Below are 22,510 nucleotides of genomic sequence, written 5' to 3' on the forward strand. Positions count from 1 at the left end.
CCAGAAAGCCCGCGCCTGCTTCGGCCATTTTCCGCGCTGCTCCCGGCGGCCGCGCTCCCGGTGTCTGCCGATGATTCACCGGCCGAGGCGCCGCCGCCGCCGCCGCCGCCAACCGGAGCGCCCCCCAGCCCGCCGCCGCCCGGAACCGCGCGCTCGCCCGGCCGTCCCAGCCGCTCGCTCCCTTCCACGTTTTAATGAATGCCCAGTATATAGTATTAATTTATGGTCACATAGCTTTGAAGTTTCTTATCTCTCTGGACTGTCAGGAAAAATGTAAAACTTAACAGGGCACCAACTCATCTGGCCCACATGTAAAACTGAAAAAGCTTCAGATTATTTTGAAACAAATTACCAGGAAACCAGTGCATACCTTAGGAAGAAATGGAGTTATTAATTAATTGCATTATCATATGTAATTATATCATTAATGTAACCCTTTTTTTCACATGGTCAATCATTAATTCCAACACTGATGTATCCATATTTGTAGCAGTTAGATCCTGTTTTATGTTAATAAAATGGCCCTATGGCTCTTAACTACTCATTATAAGACACATATTTATTTATTTTTATTGATTATAGAGAGGGTAAGTAAGAGGGAGAGAAAGAGAAACAGAGATATGAGAGAAACATCAATGGGTTGTCTCCTCTACCCTCCCCCATTGGGGACCGAACCTGCAACCTGGGTATGTGCCCCATCCAGGAATCCAACCGGTGACCTTTTGGTGTACAGGACAACCGAGCCATACCGGCCAGGGCTAAGACACATACTTTTCACCCTGGGGCCAGGAAAAAGTTCCAGTTTATCACAAGGGCTTACTCAAGTTCAAATAGCACTTTGGATTCCCCACACATTAAAGGTTCATGATACTCAGGACTTTTGCTACTGTAGGGCATTGCTCTGAAATCAGGAAGTCCACACACTGGTACACAGGAAGTGCTATAGCAGCAGGGGACACCAATCTGCCCCACATTTCTAGAGTTTGTACTCCAGTCAGGCCAGGACAACCCCAATTTATGCCTCTTTCCCAATTAATTACTAATAGTCCCCTTCTCTCCTACTACCACTTTAAATGGCTCTTGGTTTGGGCTCTATGGTGTCAGTGTGACTGCTTAGGAGAGGGTATCAGCATCAGCCACACACTCTTCACCTCCCTGCAACAATATGGGTTTTATGTTGAGTCCAGATAGCTCACCCCTTCCTATTGTGAAAATCAGTTGGGGGAGGGGAGGCTTTTGTTTTCCTTTTCGGCCAGTTGGCCAGAGTGTTGAATAACTTTAGTCTTCAAAAAGAAATAATCTCTGTCCACTTTTCTATCTAGAAACCTCCCTGAAAAAACCTGATGATTCAAATAAATGAGTAACTGGTAAATATCTGGAACTTCACCTCCAAACAGAATTTAACCTTTTCCCTGGTTGGGTGGCTCAGGTGGTTGGAGCATCCTTCCATACACCAAAATGTTTGCGGGTTTGATTCCTGGTGGGGGCACATATCTAGATTTCAGGTTCCATCCGGGCAAAGAGTGATAGAGGAGGCAACTGATCGATGTTTCTCTCTCTCCCCCTTCCTCTTTCTCTAAAATCAATAAACCTATCTCCAGGTGAGGATTAAATAAATAAATAAGCAAACCTTAGATTCTCAGAGCCAAAAAATAAATTTTGCTTCTCACTCCATATGCTCATGACAATGTGTGAATACTTCTTTGCTTTCTATAACCAAAGGGTCCTTATGACGAACTTCTCAAACCAGTAACATCCTGGTCAAAAGTAGCTTGATCATGCCACAATCAGCAACAGAAACAGCAAGCAGCTTTTATTTATTTTTTGGGGACTTTGGTTCTCACCCTTTATTGGGAATATGGGGCAACATTACAGTTTTGGATAATTAAATCAACAAACCCTTCCAGCGAGGTGCTCAAAGGAGAGACAGCCCCAGAACCCGCCCCTTGGCGGTCCTCACACAAAGGACGCTTCAGCTCACAGTCTCCTCCCCTGGCAGTCTCCTGGGAGAAGGGAGGCAGTACCCATGTACATACGTGGAGCACAGGTGCGGCTTCACGGTCTCCCCAAAGCCCAGTGCATATTAAGGTGAACCCAGTTTCTGAGAACAGATGCGCACACGTCCTGAAAGGGCGGCATGACAGTTCTCACCCTGCTTTTGAATGCTCACATACACGGGGTCAGGAACCAGTACCCTGATTCCTGGTTCCCGAAAAGTGGTCCCACAGAAAGTGCTTATTTAAATGGGCCAAAAAAAAAAAAAGGCCCCAGGAAACCCTTCAGGAAGAAGTGCTCATAATCGCTCACTTAAACTGGGCAATGAGGACCTGTGCCCCGAAACTGATCTGGAGGAAATGCTCAGGAGAAACCAGCCAGAACAACGTGTGCACTGCACAGCACACCAGCTGGCTGAATTGCACCCCTCATCCAGGGACCCCTTTGCTCCTCAAACACTGGCTACACCTAGAATAGCGAATTTACATCCAGGTCTCTCCATGAACCTCAGAGGACCAGTCCTGACCTCACACGCTGCTGTGAAGCCACCAAAAATTGACTGAAAACAAACAACTCCCTCCCACCCCCCCGCCAGCAATTTCCCACACCAAGCCCTTCCAGAAAAGTTTGCTAGACCCTCTGAAGACTGCCCCAACCCCCTGAGCAGTCCTTGCATAGGAGATATCCCCTCACCTTTTCCTCGCAGGGTAGCACCTCCTGGGACAGATACTAAGGAAAAGCAAGTTCTCTCAGAACAGAAGCAACCAAATGTCCTCAAGTGGCGGCAGGATGACTCAGGTGTTCCTCTTGCTCTGCACTCAGGTAAACTGGGACGGGAAGTACATAGTGCACTCCCAAATCTGGTCCAGAGGCAGTGCTCACAAAAAGCAGTCCCACAGGAAGTGCTCAATTTGGGCCTGGAGGACTTGTCCCCAGGAGACCAGCCTGGAAGCTGTGCTCACAAAATATGGCCACACTGGAAGTTCTCACTTAAATTTGGGCCAAAGAATATGTCCTTAGGGAACTGGTCCATAAGATGTGCTCACAAAAGATGGTCCCACATGAAGTGCTCACTTAAATTGGGCCTGGAGGACATGTTCCAGGGGAAACTGGTCCAGAAAGAATGCTCATGTGAAAACAGAGTGGAGAAAGTGTTTACAGAACTCTAGCCAGCTGAGTGCACCCCTTACCAATGGCATCCCCTCTGATCCTCAGACGGATGGAGAAATTGCCTCCAAGTCTCACCTTGCTCCTTACCCCAGGCACCCCCACTACCTCTCACACACAGGCTGGCTGGAAGTGGATGGAGCAATTGCATTTAGGTCTCTTGTCATCCTTTTCCCCAAGCAGCCTGGCCTACTGTCCATCACAGGCTAGGCTAAATCTGAGATGAAGAATTTGACTCCAGGTCCCTCCTCAACCTTGACCTCAGGACACCCTCTGTCCATCACATACTTGGTGGAGCCGGAAAAAAACCCATCAGCTCCAGGTCTGTCCTCACCTGTTTCCCCAGGCACTCTTCTGCCCATCACCTGCTGGGCTGGCATCAGGATAAATTACTGTATTTTCCGGCATATAAGACAACTGGGCGTATAGAAGATTTTCCTGCGTTAAAAAGTCGTCTTATACGCCGGAAAATACAGTATTTGCCTCCAGGTCTTGCATTTTTACCCTGGACAACCTGGCTAGAGCCAAGATGCAGAATTCAGCTTACGGCCTCTCCTGGCCCATTAATCTCAAGACACCCTTGGCTCTTCACATCATGGCTGGAGCCAGGAGAGAAAATTTGCCTCCAGGTTTCTCCTTGTTTTTTAACCTATGAACCCAGGATATAAAACCATACCCAAAGATTCCAGACCCCAGACACATAGCTAAATAGATTTGACACCAGACCACAGACCCTGGGGATGGAACCCAGATCCATAACCAAGACCCTATAGCCAGACTCCAGAGTTGGAGGCGGACAATGGACCCCAGTTGCTGCCAGATGCAGAGGCTGAACCAGATCCTCATGATGTAAACAGAGTCATGACTCAATAAAGAAATCTCATGACTCTCTAAGTCGACGCACCTAGCTTCACAAATGTAGAAGAGAGGAAAATAACTCAAAGCACTTCTAAATTCTACCAAACGCTGCAGAAATAGACCAGGAAGGCAGACAGAGTGAACAAAAATAATGCTTATCTTTGCTGGCAGATGTTCATGATCCTTCAGGTGCAGCAATTTCCAGAAGTTAGCAGTGTCCCTGCCATTAATTTCATATGACTGGTTCATCAGTACTGTGGACTAAAAAAAAAATATTTTCCTGCCCTAGCTGGTTTGGTTCAGTGGATAGAGCGTCACCCTGCAGACTGAAGGGTCCTGGGCTCGATTACAGTCAAGGGCACATGCCCAGGTTGCGGGCTTGACCCTCAGTGTGGGGCGTGCAGGAGGAATTCATTGATGTTTCTCTCTCTCCCTGTCCCTTCCTCTCTGAAATCAGTAAAAATATTAAAAAAAACCACACAACTTTACTCACACTTTGTAAGTTCTAACAGCTGGGCTAATAATCAAATTAGCATAATTAGGTTAACAAGCAATTTAAAGTTTAATACATTTGAAGGGGAATTTGAATACAAATGAATAGCAAAAACAATGAGGTAATATTGGGTATTCAGGACATTTTGGAAATGGGGGAACAGGGTCTTAAACTTTAGGTAAAATGGGCTGTAAGTAGGTAATTTTAAAAAAGTGCAACATACATGGCAGGATACTTTCTTAAAGGCAACTCCCAACGTAGTAGCACATGGGACGGGAGAGATAAGGAGGTCAACAAACTCCTGCTTGGAGTCTGAATTTCTAAAGCTAAAGTGATTATGCTAACGTTTTCTTCCTAAACCAGATTTTTCTAACTAAATATCTTAGAAAAAAATGAGATGAGAACCATAGGTTCTTTCTCAGTCTTTTGTTTCTTAACAACCAGCTTAAAATCAACATGCCAAGCACAAAACTTTGGTCCTCTTCATCCCCACCTTTGAAACTTTAAATAAAAGTTTTACATCCACAAGCTAAATTACTAGATTGTTCCATATTTCACTGATATAATCAACTCAGTCCTGAGAATAACTTAGTTTTAGTTAAATTGTTAAAACTTTATTTCAGGAAACGGTGACGTTGATGTACTCCCAAAATTTACCTACTACTAAGTGTCTGATTATTTGCTTATGTGGGAAAAGAACAAACTTCCCTCTAACCTCAAGGTTCTATTTCCTGATCTAATCAAATATATATGAGGCAAATTAGCAGCAGAAAATAACCAAATTTAAGACATATATATGTATGAAAACCTCACATACATGAGAGAGTCAGAGACTCCAAATGCAGAAGAGGATCAGAGATAGAAAGGAAACTCGGATATATAAGACATTCTGAGCTAGGGATGATGTAAGGTGCCTTCAAAGTGCCCCTGCAAAATGATAAGAGGCTTAGTAAAAGGTGCTATTCCCAAAATGTACACTAGATGGCAGCAAAAAAAAATATTTACTGGAGGCCTCAACTCAGATGTTATTCCAAAGATGCACACTAGCTGGCAGTATGCATCAGTGTTGAAAGGGGACCCACTCTGAGAGTAGAGGGTCCACTCACATCAGCTCTGGGTCATATTCATGTTGGGAGAATTATTTAAAGTCCTGTAACATGAGCTCAGTTCTGGGTCCTGTGACTGGACAGAGGTCCCTCTCTGAGACAACAGTGGTTCCTTGTCAAACCAGCTCTTGGTCTTGTTAGTTTGGTAAAAGTCCCACCTGAGAGAATAGTGGATCCTGTCACATGAGCTTTGGATCCTGTTACTATGGGAAGGAGCCCCACCTGAGAGAGAAGTGGGTCCTGCCACATACACTTTGGGACCTACTATTGTGGGCATATGAGACATTCTGAGATAGGGATGATGTAAGGTGCCTTGAGGAATTCATAGGGTCCTTGCAAAATGATAAGAGCAGATGATTAGTGAATAAGCATCTAGTCCCAAGAAGTACACTAGATGACAGCAGGGAAAAGCACTTCCCGGCAGTGTGCATCTGAGTGTATGGAGCTCTTCCACTCTGAGAGCAGGGAGGTCCTGCCACATCAGCTCTGGATTCCCTGAGTGTTGGGAGGGGTCCTACCTGAGAGTAGGGAGTCCTGTCAAGTCAGCTCTGAGTCCTGTGAGTGTGGGGTGAGTTCCCTCATGAAAGAGTTGGGGGATCCTTACACATCAGCCTTGGTTCTATTTAGTGTGGAACGTGGAGCCACCTGAGAGTATGGGGTCCTCTGACATCATCTCTGGATCCTGTGAGTGGGGAGGAGCCCAACCTGAAAGGGTGGGGGATCTTGTGACATTAGCCCCGAGTTCTATAAGTGTGGAGAGGGTGGAGTTCTATGAGAGTGGAAAGTCCAGTCACTATAGCTCTTGGTCCTCTGAGTGTTGGGAGGGGTCTCACCCTGTAAAAGTTGTGTGTCCTGTCACATGAGCTCTGTATCCTGTGTGAGGAAAGGTCTGTCCCTGAGACTTGGGGATCATGTCACATCACCTCTTGTGAGTGAGGGGCAGGGTCTTTCCCTGAGATAGCAGGAGGTCCAGTCACATCAGCTCTGGGTCTGGTGAGTGTGGAAATTAGGTCCTTTTCTGAAAGAGTTGGGAGTCATGTCACATCAGCTGTGGGTCCTATGATGGTGGACTGGGGTCATACCTGAGACAGTAGGGGATCTGATAACTTTACAAATAATATTTACACTATTTTAAAAAATGATCAGAGGGGAGAAATCACATGAGAGTGATTTATGGAATAAACACCTAACCATGGAATACAAATAGGAATTAAGGTGTTATCTAATGGTTTCCTTCAAGGGCACAAAGTTTGTCTAATTTTTCTAGAGGCAGTCATAAGATGTCCCTGAGAAATGATTTACTAACCTCATATGAAAACTCTAGAAAGGGAAGAGAGAGGCCAGCAGGAAATGGAAAATTAAATAAATAAAAAACAAAGAGACAAAACCTGTTTTGTCTAGAGAAATATTGGTGAATAATATTTTGAAACATTATTCAGGGAAATCTTAGTGAGTACAACACACAGTTTGTCCACTACATTTATGATAGTGTTAACATAAGAAACATTCAAACCTGTGAAAAATTTTTCTGAGTTTATTTGATCCAAAGTGTTGACAACTGTTGGGAAGCAGAATCTCAATGGATTGAGATAATGCTCCAGAGAATGGCAGTTTTGCACCTTGTTTTATACATTACAATCAAAAGAGGAGATGTAAGTGGGTTACATGAAATCCACTGGTGATAGAGAGAGGTGGGAGAAAGCAAATTGAGGAAACCTCTGGGATTGGATAAAAAGTAAAATGATAGACACACTCCTTTTACTTAGGCGAGTGCAGGATAGTTAACAGTCAACAATTAACTCAATAATAATGAGAAGACTTGTGGTCTCCGCGGAGTGGTGCCTGTGCTTTGGGGGTCCAGAAAAAGGAAAATTACTTTGACATTCCAACTATATGTTTCTGTAGATGCAAAAAGACAGTAGGCTCAGTTAAGGTAAAGACTGACCTTTGTCAGGGAAGATACCAGCCTAGGATATGAGTATCCACCATAAATTGCTTTTTAATTTTAAAAGTTTTAATTTCAGACCATCCTTTGTAGTTACTTTAGGTCTCTGAGTTTGCAAGGCTTCCACGCAGTCAGGTTAGCATGTGGCCCCTTTTCGTCCACAATAGGTAAAGTACTATTCTAGGGATAGGGAGGGAACAGGGTTACAGACAGAAAAAAACAGGCTTGTGTTCAAGGAATTTATAATCCATTGGCTAAGGCAATGTATAATTGCCAATGAAGTGACACAAAGGTGCACACAATATTTGCAAGCTCCAGACTTCCATATCTCTACTGCTTATCTGAGAGCCAACAGTATTTGGATGTCTCAAGTTTTAATAGATAAAATACCTGAATTCTTGGTTTCCTCTCAAACCTCTTGTAATTTTCTCCATTTCAGTAAATGGCACTACTCTCCATCAGTAACTCTGGCCAGATACCTAAGAGTCATCTTTCATTCCTCTGTTTGCCTCAATACATCCACAATACACCCGTAGGTAAATGCTTGAGTCTATTTCCTTATCTAAAAACCATCATTCACTTCTCCCTTCCCCCTGCCCAAACCCACCTTAAGCTGCCACCACCTTAATGTAAACAACCATTATCTCCTGCTTAAGTTGCTCCATGAACATCCTAAGTGGTCTGATCCCTGCCAATCTCTCCAGACTCATCTCATGCAACTGTTCTTTCTGAATATATTCCAGCAACATTGGTCTTTTCTTAGGTTCTTGAACACGAAGATGCCAGACTCTTTTTGGCCTCAGGGCCGTTGTACAATCCATTCACTCTGGAATGTTCTTCCTTCCCAGTTCAATGCCTAGATTATTCTCATCTCTTAGGCCTCAATTTAAGTGTCAACTTCTCAGAGGCCTTCCGAGACCAACCTGATTCAGATAGGCTACCTTGTTATTCCTCTAAAGTCCATCTATAGAACGTTTAAGTTCTATTAGGGCAGGAATCTATCTTGTTAACCACTGTAATAATCCCAGTACCTCGCAGTTCTTGGCACAGAGGAGAGAATCACTTAAAAATTATCAGCAGAATGAATAACTAACTGGAGGCGAGGGAGATGGTGCATTTGAAGAACTCAAAAAGACATTCTGTATGGCTGGAACCTAGGGCTAGAGTGGTGAAAAACAAAGCAGGAGAGGTGGGCAAAGGCCCGACAAGAAGGGCCCGGTGAACCTTGTTAAGGAGTTTAGATTTACATCTGAGGGAAGATCGGAGCGGCTTAAAGGTTTTAAATGAGGCGTGCCGGGACCAGATCAGAGCTTTACCAGCCTGGCAATGTGGAGCCTGGCTTGGAAGGAAACAAGACTGAAAGAAGGAGAACCAGCTGGGAGGCTCCTGTCATAGTGACGGGCTACATGTGAGCGACAGGAAGGATTCTAGGAAACTTGCACGTTTCTGGTTTGAGCCCGCCGCTCAGTTACTCACTTTTCCCTCTGGGCCATCACAGCAGTTTGGAAACGACCCCTTTGCAGCACGTATTACTTCCGGCGCAGCAGCCAGCTGTGTATGTATGATCTCCGAGCACCTCCAACGCTGCAGTGTCCCATTGTCCTTTCCGTATTTCCAGTTCCAGGTGCTCATCCGGGTCTAGCTCGATAGCACAGTGAGTAAATGCTCACTAAACGCCGGCCCAGCGATGGCAAGAGCACGGTCTAAAATGAAAATGACCGCCCTTTTCAGGAAGTGGCTAACAACTCCTGGAAAAACAACAAAGAATGCTCTGGGTGTCACTCATAACGTTAAAGGGGGTTCGTTAGGAGTTTCGGGGTCTCGCCCTCCCCGAGAACCTCTCCCTGCAGCCACTCACCGCCGGCCGAGGACCCGGACCCGGAGCCTGCCCGGGCAACACTCCCTACGGCAGGCAGAGCCGACTCCAATCGAACCTCCCGCGCTCCCCTTCCGCCGGAAGTGACGCTTCGGCCGTGGTTCCTGAGAGCCAATCAGAGTACGGCACCGCCGAGGGTGGAGATTAACCAGGATATGCTGTGAACGTTTGGGAACGACCATTTTCGTCAAACTGGGAGTAGAGGCAGGTTGGACGAGTTTTTCCCCGGCTGGCGGAGCAGTGGTACTGCCTGCAAAGTGGGCGTGGGCGCGGCGCGGAGCCCGCAGGGCCCGGGGAGGCCGTGGGGAGGGGAAGGGGGAGGGAGAATGGGTGGAGCCGCCCCTCGGTCTGGGCTTCGGCGTGGTGACTGCCGGAGGGTGAACGCTGGGTGAAGAAGGGGTTGGTGCAGCCGCCAAGTCCGAAGGGGTCTCTGCCCGAGGGGATGGCACAGCCCGAGGATGGGGACAGAAACGAGTGGCAGCGGGAGGCGGGAGGCGGGAGAGGGGCGTAAACGGAAGAAGGGAGCAGGACCAAGCGGGATTCGGGGGGCTAGGACCTCTCTGAAGGGATGGGCGGTGTGGGCTGCGCGGAGGTTTGGGTGGACCCACGGATCGGGCCCCGCGGGAGGTGGTTAGACTTACTGGAGGTGGAGTCGGGGAGCCAGGCGGAGCGGTCCGGGCAGCCGTGCTCCACTTCTGAGGGACCCAGTGCAAGCCCCGCACCTGCCTGAACCTGTTGGTATAAATGGGAACTACAGTCTTACACACGAAAAGGTTTCCGTGGTAGTTGAGTTAGAGGAGATGATGTGTGTGCTACATTCTGCCCAGTTGACATAGTGACACACAGTGAACGATCCGTAAATTGTCACGGTAGCTATTTATTACTAGTATATTGGATTTAGGGAGGGCAAGCGGTGGGGCAATGGAAGCAAGACGGACAGGGTAGGGATTGGAGGTGACGATAAGGCGAGAATATAGGGTGACCAGGCGGAAGGGGGTCGATATAGGTAAGGATGGGAGTCCGCGGTCAGGTAGTTTGGGGTCCTGGGATGATGAGAGCAGATTTGCAGTGTCACCGAGAAGAGGGTGGACTCTAAAGTGGAGAGGGAAATAAAATGTGTGGCGCCCTTGGGGCGGGGGCGGTGTGACCCGGGTCATCTGGGATTAGGACGGGTTGCAGATGGGCCGGGCGACCTTGGGTTTCCCGGGGGAGGAGCCGATTGGTGGCGGGCGGAGCTGCGGGCTGGGCTCCGCTCTGGCTACGCGCATCTGCTGGTCTACCTCCCACCCGCACTGCAGCCGCCAGCCTGAGCCATGGGGCGCCTCGTCCTGCTTCTACTCCTGGCTTTCCTGATGCCCGGGCTCGCCATCCCCGTGCCGCCAGCACTAAAGGCCCTCAGCAACCTGCACTTGTCCACCAGCTTCACGTCACGCCCCTCTGTAGTCACGAAGTACTCGATTCACTACTTTGAACAGAAGGTAAGGCTGGGTAAGGGGCTATGAAAGGACTGGGGCTTCGCGGTCTCCCGCCCAACCGACGGGACCCCAGGCACCGGAGCCCACCCGGAATTTCGGGCCCCCAATGCCTATGACTTGTTCGATCTCCGGATCACGTTTTCTAGAGGGTGGCCCCAAGTCCGGTTCTGTTTAAAATCTCTCCTCCCTCTACCAATAATTTACTCTCAGCCCTTGGCTCCATACTCTTCTGTAATGGACCACGACAGTCACTTCGAGTCCTGCTCTCTGAGGATGCTCTAAATCAAATTTCCTCGAATCCCGCCAAATCCAACTTATTTAATGCCAACTCTGCTCCCTCTTCCGCTGTAGCAGTCATCCTTTATCACAAAGCTGTCCTTAAATATAAATTTCCAGTATCTTATTCGATGATCCTGTATACTAAAGAGCTAATATGGTAATTAGACTGAACAGCAGAAGACCTCTGGACATCCTTCCGGACCACTGTCCCGACGACTTTCTGGAGGAAGCCAGGGCTGCTAGGGAGTTTCCTGTATAGGGCCTCTAGTCTCTAATATTTAACCTAAAACGCCAGCTTGTCATTGTATGCTCAGCTCAAAGTTGATTTTGTAGTTCTTTTATAGTAAGAGTTTTTAATCTTACCCATTCTCCGTAAGATTGAACATATACGTAGTCCTGCCTCTTCTTTCAAAGTCTTCGAATGTTGATCTAGGAGGGCTATTTCATTTCTTTTATTCAAAATAACTGAATCAGGAGAGCAGACAGAGAATAGTTCATCACTTGGGCACATCAAGGCTCTTGGGTACATGTGTTGTAAAAGACTCCTTGGGATGTGTGGCTTGTGGTTACAAGGTTTTCCTGCTTCTCACTACCCTCTACCTCCCACGATAGCCCCTCAGACTGGAATGTGAGTCCTGAGGGCATTTTATTGTGTGATATTGTGGGGAAAGAGAATGGGTCCACCTTGTGGGCATGGCTCAGTGGTTGAGCTCTGACCTGTGAACCAGGAGGTCACTGTTGGATTCCTGGTCAGGGCATGTGCCTGGGTTGTGGCCGGATCCCAAGTAGGGGTTGTGCAGGAGGCAGCTGATCAATGATTCTCTCATCATTGACGTTTCTATCTCTCCCTTTCCGTTTTCTGAAATCAATAAAAAAATTTTTTTTTTTTAAAAAGAGAGAATGGGTTCTATTAGGCTGTCATTTTCATGAGTGGTGACATAAAGAGCAGTATCTATTAATCAGGGTTCTCTAGAGAAACAGAACTAAGAGAGAGAGAGAGAGAGAGAGAGAGAGAGAGAGAGACAGAGAGAGAGAGAGAGAGAGAGAGACTCTCCACAAAGAGAGATTGATTATTTTAAGCAAATGGCTCATATGATTGTGGAGGTTTGGTAAGTCCACCATTTGCCGGGAGAGCCAAGGAAGACTTGCAGTTTGAGTCCAAAGGAAGTATGCTTGCAAACTTCCTTTTTGCTCATGACAGGTCAGTCTTTTGTGATATTTAGGCTTTTACATGATTGGATGAGTCCCCCTATATCATGAAGGGTAAATCTGCTTTACTAAAAAATCTGCTTCTCTGATTGAAATGTTAATTCCAACCAAAAACACCTTCATAGAAACATCCAGAATAATGTTTGACACTGTGGTCCAGCCAAGTTGACATGTAAAATTAACCATCACATCTACCAAGGTTGTTGTGAGACTTAACACATGAAAGCATATGCACAGTGCCTGGAACATGGTAGGAACTTAAGGAACTTAATAGAGTAGTGCTGGCTCCTTACCCATCCTGTCCTAAAAGTACACTCTCCATAGTATTACACATTTCAGATTGATCCAAATGCATGCCAGTTGTGGAAATGCCTCTTCTAGAAACCTAGTGGTTAGTCATCTATGCTCAACTGTTCCTATTTAACTACCGACCAGTATTTATGTTAGAACGCTGCAACTTAGCCTAGCATTGAGCTCATGGCCACTGACTCTTGTAGGCCTCTCCACAGCTTCCTCCTTGTCTGCTGTGAGGCCATAACAGTGGGCTTGATACAGTTCTCCTTTCAATTTCTATTATAGTTCCCTTTTCCTACTCTTGTCACAGTGGCAGAGATGGTTAGTAAAATGTATCTATGTCAGGCCCCTTGGAAGAGCCTATTGCTCTTGTCTTCTTATTCCCCCACCCCCACCCCTTCTTGTCTTATTATTGGTTTATCTATTGATGGCCTTCTCCTTAGACCTAGAGCAGTGGTTGGCAAATTCATTAGTCAACAGAGCCAAATATCAACAGTACAATGATTGAAATTTCTTTTGAGAGCCAAATTTTTTAAACTTAAACTTCTTCTAACGCCACTTCTTCAAAATAGACTTGCCCAGGCCGTGGTATTTTGTGGAAGAGCCACAAGCAAGGGGCCAAAGAACTGCATGTGGCTCGCGATTCTATTCTATACTATACACTGACCTAGAGTATAGTGTCACAGATAATATGTGAATTCTGAACTGATTTCTGTTTTTGCTCACAGAATCATTGTCAGAAAGGGTCATAGAAATCATGTAGTCCACCCCTTAGAAATTATGAATTGACCTTGATCTAAATTATGGAGGGTCAGGATTTGATAGAACTTGAATACCATATGGGTTTGAGAATGAATTCTGTTTTTACCACTACCTTAGTAACTTTAGACAAATTACTCTGAGCTTCCATTTTTATGATCAGCAAAATGGAGATAATTATATTACCCATTCTACCCATTTGTTGTGAAATGAGCTGGTATGTGTAAAGTACTTATTTAGCACAGTTTATATTATTTAATAAGCACTCAATGAATGGTAAATATTTTATCTCATAGTTTTTTGTTTTGTTTTGTTTTTTGTTTTGAGAGAGAGAGAGAGAGTTTTATTGTTCCACTTATTTATGCATTCATTGGTTGATTCTCATATGTGCCCTGACCAGGATCAAACCCACAACCTTGGCATATTGGGACAATGCTCTAACCAACTGAGCTACCCAGCCAGGTTCTATCTTGTAGTTTCTTAACGTACATGGCTTTAACTTACTCCCTCTCCACTCAGAATAAAATATTTAAGTCATCCCTTTTCATGATCTAAAATAGTTACTCTGAAAAATATGAAAATCTGTGTGAATTCTTTTCTGTTACAAATATAGTACATACCAGGGGGTTATAACTTAGTATACTTGTAAATAAGGCATGGAAATTGACTTGTTTCCTTGCTTAAAATAATTTTCTTCCTCACAAGACTGATACATAAAGAAAGGCATATGAAACTATTTTTTTCTATGTTATTTTGAATTTGGTAAATGATAGGGTAGAAAATATGGTAATGTATCCTTTTAAGTTTTTGCAGGTACTTTCTCACTTACACTGTCTTTCTGATATCTGAGTTTTGAATATTTTACCAGTTAACCTTAAAATGCACTTTCAGTAAAAATTAATTTTAGGTTTTGCATTGTTATGTTTATATCTTTCTGTCAGCATATTATAGGGACTTTGTGCTTTAGGCACTTAAAGCATTTTCAAAGTTTGGGTTCTGGTAACAGCTCAGGTTATGAGCTTGGGTAAGTTGCTTAACTCTAGATCTCACTATACTAACATGTAAGGAAAGAGGATTGGATTGGCTGATCTCTGATGCTTGTAATTCTGTTCATTGTGGGCCTCTTGTCTATAGGGCACTGTATTAGGAGCAGTAGTGATGTGGGTACAAGTCTATTTTTTGCCCTATTATTGATTGCCTTTGGTAAATCAGACCTAAATAAAATTTTCCATCTCAATATTGAATAAAATCCAGACTCATATCATGTTAAGTGTTTGGTTGTTTTTTTTTTTTTAAATGAACTCTGCCAGTGACACTATTTATAACTCAGAACATGTATTTATGTTTATGATTTTAAAGTTTGCTTGATTATGAGTGAATTGGAGAAGAAAGAAGAATTGTAGGTAAGAAGAATCACTGATGATATGTCTTACCTTACTTGTCTTCATTCCTAATGTTTTGCATAGTGCCCTCTACATAGTAATTCTTAATAAAGATTTTTTTGAATGGAAAAAAATGGCTATAAATTAAAATGAATAAGGAGTAAGAGGTGGGAGAGTAAAATATATGCAGTACATAAATATCTAATGCATTAATAATAACAGTCTGCTACCATTTATTGAAAGCTTTATATGTCCTAAGTATTCTGCTAAATACTTAATAGACATTCACTTATTTAATTCCTATACCTGCTCTATGCTGTAGATACTATTGCCCTATTTTGTAGGTGAGAGCTATCATATAGAGAGATTAATTTACATGTTCACGATAAATTGCTAAACTGTACAGTTTTGTTTTTTTTGAAAATAAACTCCCAAACTATCTGGTTCTAAAATAAATACCATTACCTCCGTTATTGCATAAGTTAGAATAGGCTAGGTTATATTCCTGAAACAAAATTCCAAAATTTTTATGACTTACCCCAACAAAAATTTGATTCATACTGTATTTTCATTGGGATGAGCAGAGGGTTCTGCTCATTATATTCTTTTGGAGGCTGAGGGACTGATAGACACTTCCTCTCAATATATGCTCTCATAATCATTGTAGCAGTGGAAAAAGAACCTGGAAGAACTTGTGCCAGTATGTAAATGCTCCAGCATGAAAATGACACATGTCACTTCTTTTCACAATTCATTGGCCAGAACAGGTTCTATTATTGCATCTAATCACAGGGTGGGAGACAAAAGGTATTGACTTCGGAGTGCCAAGAAGGAACAACACACTCAATTAGTCACTTATTCACCCACCTATCCACCTACACAGGATTCATCCAGTTCTTTTACATGTCTGATACTGGGCTAGTTCTTAGGGAGGTCTTAGCCTATCCTGACTTATATAACAAGGCAGGACGATTACATCTTGAGAACCTTACATTGTATTTGTTGACCATTTCTGTAGTATATACTCAAACTTGTATCTGAAAAATATGGGAAAGCACTGATAAATTTGTAATGTATAGGCATATACTAGTATATGGCAGCAACTTCCAGATTTCTTCAAAGAATATTCCTGAAGTGAGGCTGGTCTACTTAATGTTTTCTTGCTGTTATCATCATCATAATTCACTGACCTGATATATATAAATAGATTGAAGCACATGACAAATAAAGGAATTTATTTATTAATATTGTTATTTAGTAATTGAAATAATTCTTTTACCTGTCTTTTTTTAATAATAAAAGGTACAAAATTGATAACAGATTTTTATAAAAAATCTCAAGCATGCTTTGTAAGTATTTGTTAATTGTTCATCAAAAAGTCAAATTCTGCATTGGTAGTCTATATATTTTTGGGGGATTTATAAAATTTTTTCTTCTTATGCTTCACAATTTAAGAAAAATCCTAGTTTTTATTTATGAGCAATGAGTAAATGAACATTTATTGATTTTCAAATCTGGGTCAGATACTATGCTAAGCCCTTTTACATGTTTGTTTTCAATTATCACAATTACTTTTTAAAAATAGATGTTATGATTGAGGTTAATAGAGATTAAGTGTTTTGATCAAGTCATTAAGGACAATATTGTGAGTTCCATTTTAATTTAGGATATTTCATTCAATTGACATCTAAGTAGTTGTAACAAAACGGATGTCTCTGTATGTATTTATATTACACATTCAGTCTCTACAATGCTCCTGTGTGGTTGATATTATCCTCATTTTTAGAGATGAAACTACTGAGGTTCAGAAAGATCAAAGGAAGAAATATCCAAAATTTCCCACTTGCAAATGTTCTGATTTCTCATTTCTAGATTGTAGATGATTTGTGGTCTATCTATAAATGGAATATATTAGTCTGATAAAAAGGATGGACTTGAAGTATATATGACAGTGTAGGTAAATTGTCATGAATTGGTGGTAAATGAAAAAAGCAAAATAGAAAATTGATTGTACAATATGTTTCCAAACTCATTTACTCAGTTTTTATTAAGTGACCACTGTGTGCTATGCACTATTCTAGGTACTGGGAGAAGAGCATTTAAGGCATGAAGAAGAGCAAGTAAAAAAACCCCCTGAGGTTGGTGTGTGTGCTAGGCAGGAGCAACTTCAAGGAGGTTACTATGACTGGAGAGACATAGCCATGGGAGAGAGTAGTAGGGGATGAGGACTGTGAGGAGGAGAGAGAGCGTAAATACTCCTCTATCAGAGAGGGATGTAAATGGACTAGGGAAATAGAATTTGATTGCAGGTCTGCCTTGAAGTCTCATGAAAGTTGGTAAGACCACTTGACATGGCTGTATGTTTCTCTAGCTACATTCAGTTTCTTGGGTATGGGTATGAAGTTGGTAGAGAGTTCTTTTTAACCAGTATTGCCCTTTGTTTCACAAAACGACTAAAACAAAATGAGAAAGAGACATGGGGACTGAGGGGTATATGCAAGGGAATGATTATGCTCATGGGCCATGGAATTGAAGCTGAGTAAAGAGGGTATGAGGACGAGGTAAGGGACAGGGAAAAGGTGGATTATTGGTACTAATATATGAGGTGGGAGGATTTAATGAATCATAGTAATAGAGGGAGTGAAGTGAAAAGATATGGGGAAGTAGTAGAACGTTTGCAATTAAGTGTATGGTGGGATTGCAGTTACTGGGAGTGACAAGATCTAGGGTTTAACCATGGGTAGTGACTTAGGTAGGTGGAAGACAAGGTCATTGGAGCAGAGGATAAAAAGGAACTAAGAGGCTAAGAAATTGAAATCACTAAGAATTTTGAATGGCTTTATGTTGGAGTGACAGTGAACAGGAGATAAAATCTTGAAGGAATGAGGGAAGGTGAACCGGGGGGAAGGGGTGACAATTGTAGCAAGAGGGGTAGTGGGATGGTGCAGTTTTATTACATAATATTTAAAGGTAGTGAGTTAGAGAAAGGTGGGAAGAATTAGGAACAAGGGGAATAATCTATTCTCACTTTCAGGCCCAGTGGTGGGAAAGGTTTGAGAGAGAAAAATCAGCTACCACTTGAGAGTCAAATATGTTTAAAAATATGTTTATAGCTGCACAGAGAAAGAGTAGAAGAAAATATACTAAAATATTAACTGGGTGATGTTTCATTTTAGTCTTTATACTCTTCTGTATTTTTCAAATTATCTATAATGAACCTACATTATTTTATAATCCATTTTTTAAAAAGTTTTGTTAAAGGAGCATTTGACCTGTCCTGGCTCTCATAGGCAGTATGGGCAGCATTTAAAAGCCCGCCTTTGGACTCCAGACTGTGCATCACCTAGCACCATGACTCTGGGTAAACATGTAGACTACTCTCTTTTGCTTCCTAGCCATGGCTTCTTTGCATCTTTTTCTTAATTATTTTACACCCTTGTTTTCCATACACAACTGGGGGCAAGGATGAAGAACTCATTTGAATGGAGATGGAGAGGAAAAAAGGACATGGTTCTTTTCTACTTCATTTCAACCCAAGGTTTTATTGGATAAGAGAGGAGAAGAGGGGGAGAGGAAATAAAAAAAAAAAGGTTTCCAGAGGTATCAGTACCTTTGTAAAAGAGAGAGGGAGGAATTAAAGTTACCTAAATAGGACCAGGGTGTGTATTTTCATATATCTCCAACCCCTCCTATCTGTCTGCTTTTCACAGATAGGAGCTCATGGTTCCTCTCAGGGCTGCTTTGTAAATCATTCCCAAACCCATAGTTGTAGATTTCTCTCTATCTCATGTGCTTTGACCCATTTCTCTAAGACTAATTATCCTATCTAATAAAAGAGTAATATGCAAATTGACCATCACTCCAGCACACAAGATGGCTGCCCCCTTGTGGTCAAAGATGGCTGCCCCCATGTGGATACAAGATGGCCACCACAAGATGCCCTGCAGGGAAGGGCAGTTGGGGGGGGACCCAGGCCTGCAGGGGAGAGCCGTTGGGTGGGAACAGGCCTGTAGGGGAGGACCAGGCCTGTAGGGGAGGGCACTTAGGGGTGACCAGGCCTGCAGGGGAGGGCAGTTAGGGGTGACCAGGCCTGCAGGGGAGGGCAGTTAGGGGCAAATGCGCTGGCAGGGGAGCAGTTAGGCATCAATCAGGCTGGCAGGGGAGTGGTTAGGGGGTGATCAGGCTGCCAGGCAGAAGCGGTTAGGGGCAATCAGGAAAGCAGGCAGGCGAGCAGTTGGGAGCCAGCAGTCCTGGATTGTGAGAGGGATGTCCGACTGCCCGTTTAGGCCCGATCCTACTGGGATCGGGCCTAAACGGGCAGTCGGACATCCCTCTCGGGGTCCCAGATTGGAGAGGGTGCAGGCTGGGCTGAGGGACACCCCCCCCCACCATGCACGAATTTCGTGCACCGGGCCTTTAGTAACAACAATAATAATATTTATTGAGCACTTACTATGAACTAGGCAGTGTTCTAAACTCTTTACACCTATTAGCTCATTAATTCTCACAGTGACCTTATGAACTGTTGGTACCGCTATCCCTAGTTTATAGATGGGAAAACTGAGGGACCAAGTTTTATGGGTTTTAATCATGAACTCAGTCTGCCTCCTGATATTTCTACTTGGAGGTTTTGTAAGCCTGACTCAGAACCAGACTCATGATGACTTGCTCCAAGTTTCTCCTGGTGACACTGTTACCATTAAAAAATATTTACTGGGAGTCTGTATATATGCCAGGCATAGTACCGGAGACAATAGATGGACTGCTCATGTGGAGCTTATTTTCTGATTAGGAAATAGACAATAAGCAAACAAACATTAAATAAACAAATTATAGATTTTAATGATTGCCTTGAAGGAAATAAGCAAAGTGATATGCAAATATGGTATACAGTGGATGGGAAAGGCTTTATTTTAGGAAGGTTTCTCTCAGGAAGGGACACTGGATCAGAGAAGGAGCAGAAAGTATAAAGTTCCTAAAAAGCTTGAAATGTCAGTTATTTTTGGCTCTTCTGCCATATTTCTTGCAATTACCAAGTTGGGTTGATTCCATCCTCAGAGTACACCTGTTATTTTCACTTATACCGCACTCACCTATGTTGTGACCTCTATTACTGCCTTCCTGAGTCTTAATAGGTCCTCCTTGCATAAGGTGACCAGATTTTAACATTGGTAAAGTGGAACACCATTGACCGGGGGTGGGGTTCTTTTTTTTAAAAAATATATTTTATTGATTTTTTACAGAGAGGAAGAGAGAGGGATAGAGAGTTAGAAACATTAGTGAGAGAGAAACATCGATCAGCTGCCTCTTGCACACCTCCTACTGGGGATGTGCCCGTAACCAAGGTACATGCCCTTGACCGGAATCGAACCTGGGACCCTTGAGTCCGCAGGCCGAAGCTCTATCCACTGAGCCAAACCGGTTTCGGCCCGGGGGTGGTTCTTGATTAAAAATTTGGTCTATATTGTAATCACTTTTGGTTTTTTTAATAAAAGGAAATTCACTTCTTAGATCATCGTTGAATTTGCATCCTTTTTTCTTACTCATGTTAAAAATCTAAAAAAATACTTTAAAATTATATTATAAATTATTATATATATATTGCTTATAAACACAGTAAGTAGGTACATAATTACATGAACATATTTTATTGTTAGTTTATAAATTAAATTAATTTGATTGTTATAAAGTAACTATATTTTAAAAATTATTTTAATCCTATATTTCTTTCTAAATAATAACAATACTAACTTGTATTATTTTTCCTCTGAATTTGCCATAACGTAAGTCGTAAGTGTCATTTTCAAGGCCGGCGCTAGACTTTTGCTGCCAGTATAAAATATAAATAATATGAGTACTGTCTGCTAAATTCAAGAAAATTTATGTATTTATGAAATAAATAAATAAATTACTTACCTAAATTATCTGAATAGCTGATTTGTAATGGCATCACTTGTTTAACTAGCTTACTAGCACTCAGTATGATGTGTATCGTCTGAGAGACAGTTACAAAATGTTTTCGTCGTTGCCAATCCCAAAAAATGCCATTGTTCATTAAGTCCAAACAATGGTGGTCGAATTCTAACAACTGATCAACAATGCGAACTTTGATAAGCAGTTCTCGATAATCAGTTCTCAACAATTATTTGTTATTATTAAAGTTTAACGTTATAAAATTAACAAAAATAATATAAAACTCATATCCTGGCTAAATAGCCACATGGCCGCTGAAAACCGTATATTCCCTTCTCGTTCTCCCGCCGTTCCCTAGTTTGTTGTGCATTCTTTCCAAAAATCGGGATTTTTTTAAAACACCGCGGGACGTGGGACAAATTGTTAAAAATTGGGACTGTCCCGCCAAAAGGGACGTCTGGTCACCTTATCCTTGCATCAGGTAGTTCTCCTTCCACTGCAGTCTCCTTGGGTCACAAATCAGCTCTCCTCTAGGCAAACCATTCTTCTCAGAACTTTCAATGGTTCCTTATTGTTTGCTTTATTAAGAACAAAATCCTGAAAGATAAAAAAAGAACCAAATCCTGTAGCATTCAAGACCTTCCACCCTATAGCCCCAACCCACCTTTTCAGTTTGCTAATCTATTCTGCACACTTGTCCCTTCCTTTGTTTTTTCTATGCTTTAGCCCACATTGTTCCCTTTGCCTGGAATGCCTCTCTCATGCCCTTCCCTTCTTAATCCCATCTCAGACACTGCTTCCTGGGGCTACTTCTTTTTTCTTTTTTTATTATTGAGTTTATTTGAGCCAAACTGATGCCATATTTTGGGGAGCAAGATCTCCTCCTGGGGCCATTTCTTAATCTCCTGGAAAGTGTGTGATTGATAAGATCTTTCTTTATCCTTCCTTTTTGGCACAGGTCTTATGTTGAAACCTTTTGTATCCTTAAAACCTTGTTTTAATCCCCTTTAAAAGCGGGAATCCTTTCTTGTAAGTATCCATATTCCTCCATAGCATACTGCACATTGTTTTACTTAAGAATATCATCTTCATGAATGTTTATTGAATCTGTATCTTTTCCCCTCTTCCCTTTTCTGCTTCCCTACACATTGAGGTAAAGAGGGTGTGTGTGTAAGGAAAGAATATGAAAACTTGATTCCCAACTGTCTTATTCTTTTAGGGCAGTGGTTCTCAACCTTTCTAATGCGGCGACCCTTTAATACAGTTTCGCATGTTGTGGTGACCTCCCAACCATAAAGTTATTTTCGTTGCTACTTCATAACTATAATTTTGCTACTGTTAATGAATCGTAATGTAAATATCTGTGTTTTCCGATCGTCTTAGGCTCTACAGCGACCCACAGGTTGAGAACCGCTAGCAGGGTCGCCTAAGACCACCGGAAAATACAGATATTTACATTACGATTCATAACAGTAGCAAAATTACAGTTATGAAGTAGCAACGAAAATAATGTTATGGTTGGGGTCACCACAACATGAGGAACTGTATTAAAGGGTCCTGGCATTAGAAAGGTTGAGAACCACTGCTTTAGGGGAATAAGGCAGAATGTCATGTAAATAAAAATAGTGCTGCTTGTTTTCATTCTCTTATTTTGATGATCTGGAAGCTGTGGCTACTTGTCTTTGCTGACTCTTCTTAAAATATCTACAAAGAGTCATGGGAGGGAACGCAGCATTTCCTATGTTTATTTGTTTTGTGT

General features: G+C 42.7%; 2 protein-coding genes across 6 annotated transcripts in view; one reads left to right on the plus strand and one right to left on the minus strand.

The window, feature by feature from the left end:
• The window catches only part of DDIAS (DNA damage induced apoptosis suppressor), a 34,360-nt gene extending 24,221 nt beyond the window's left edge, over nucleotides 1-10,139 (minus strand). The window contains exons 1-3 of one of the 2 annotated variants that reach the window (XM_054724685.1): nucleotides 10,082-10,139; nucleotides 9,423-9,544; nucleotides 9,041-9,312 (exon numbers count right to left, since the gene is read on the minus strand). In XM_054724685.1, the coding sequence (XP_054580660.1) occupies nucleotides 9,041-9,057 (17 nt within the window). In that variant the 5' untranslated portion in view covers nucleotides 9,058-9,312; nucleotides 9,423-9,544; nucleotides 10,082-10,139. The other variant, XM_008150022.3, reaches the window with a different exon arrangement.
• PRCP (prolylcarboxypeptidase) overlaps nucleotides 9,603-22,510 on the plus strand; it is a 64,546-nt gene continuing 51,638 nt past the window's right edge. The window contains exons 1-2 of one of the 4 annotated variants that reach the window (XM_028158357.2): nucleotides 9,603-9,648; nucleotides 10,739-10,918. In XM_028158357.2, coding sequence (XP_028014158.2) covers nucleotides 10,754-10,918 — 165 coding nt within the window. In that variant the 5' untranslated portion in view covers nucleotides 9,603-9,648; nucleotides 10,739-10,753. Of the gene's footprint in view, nucleotides 9,684-9,783; nucleotides 9,840-10,389; nucleotides 10,919-22,510 lie in introns of those variants that run through there. The other 3 variants (XM_008150021.3, XM_028158358.2, XM_054724686.1) reach the window with 3 other exon arrangements.

The sequence above is a fragment of the Eptesicus fuscus genome, chromosome 13 (assembly GCF_027574615.1).
Source record: "Eptesicus fuscus isolate TK198812 chromosome 13, DD_ASM_mEF_20220401, whole genome shotgun sequence".
Classification (NCBI taxonomy): domain Eukaryota; kingdom Metazoa; phylum Chordata; class Mammalia; order Chiroptera; family Vespertilionidae; genus Eptesicus; species Eptesicus fuscus.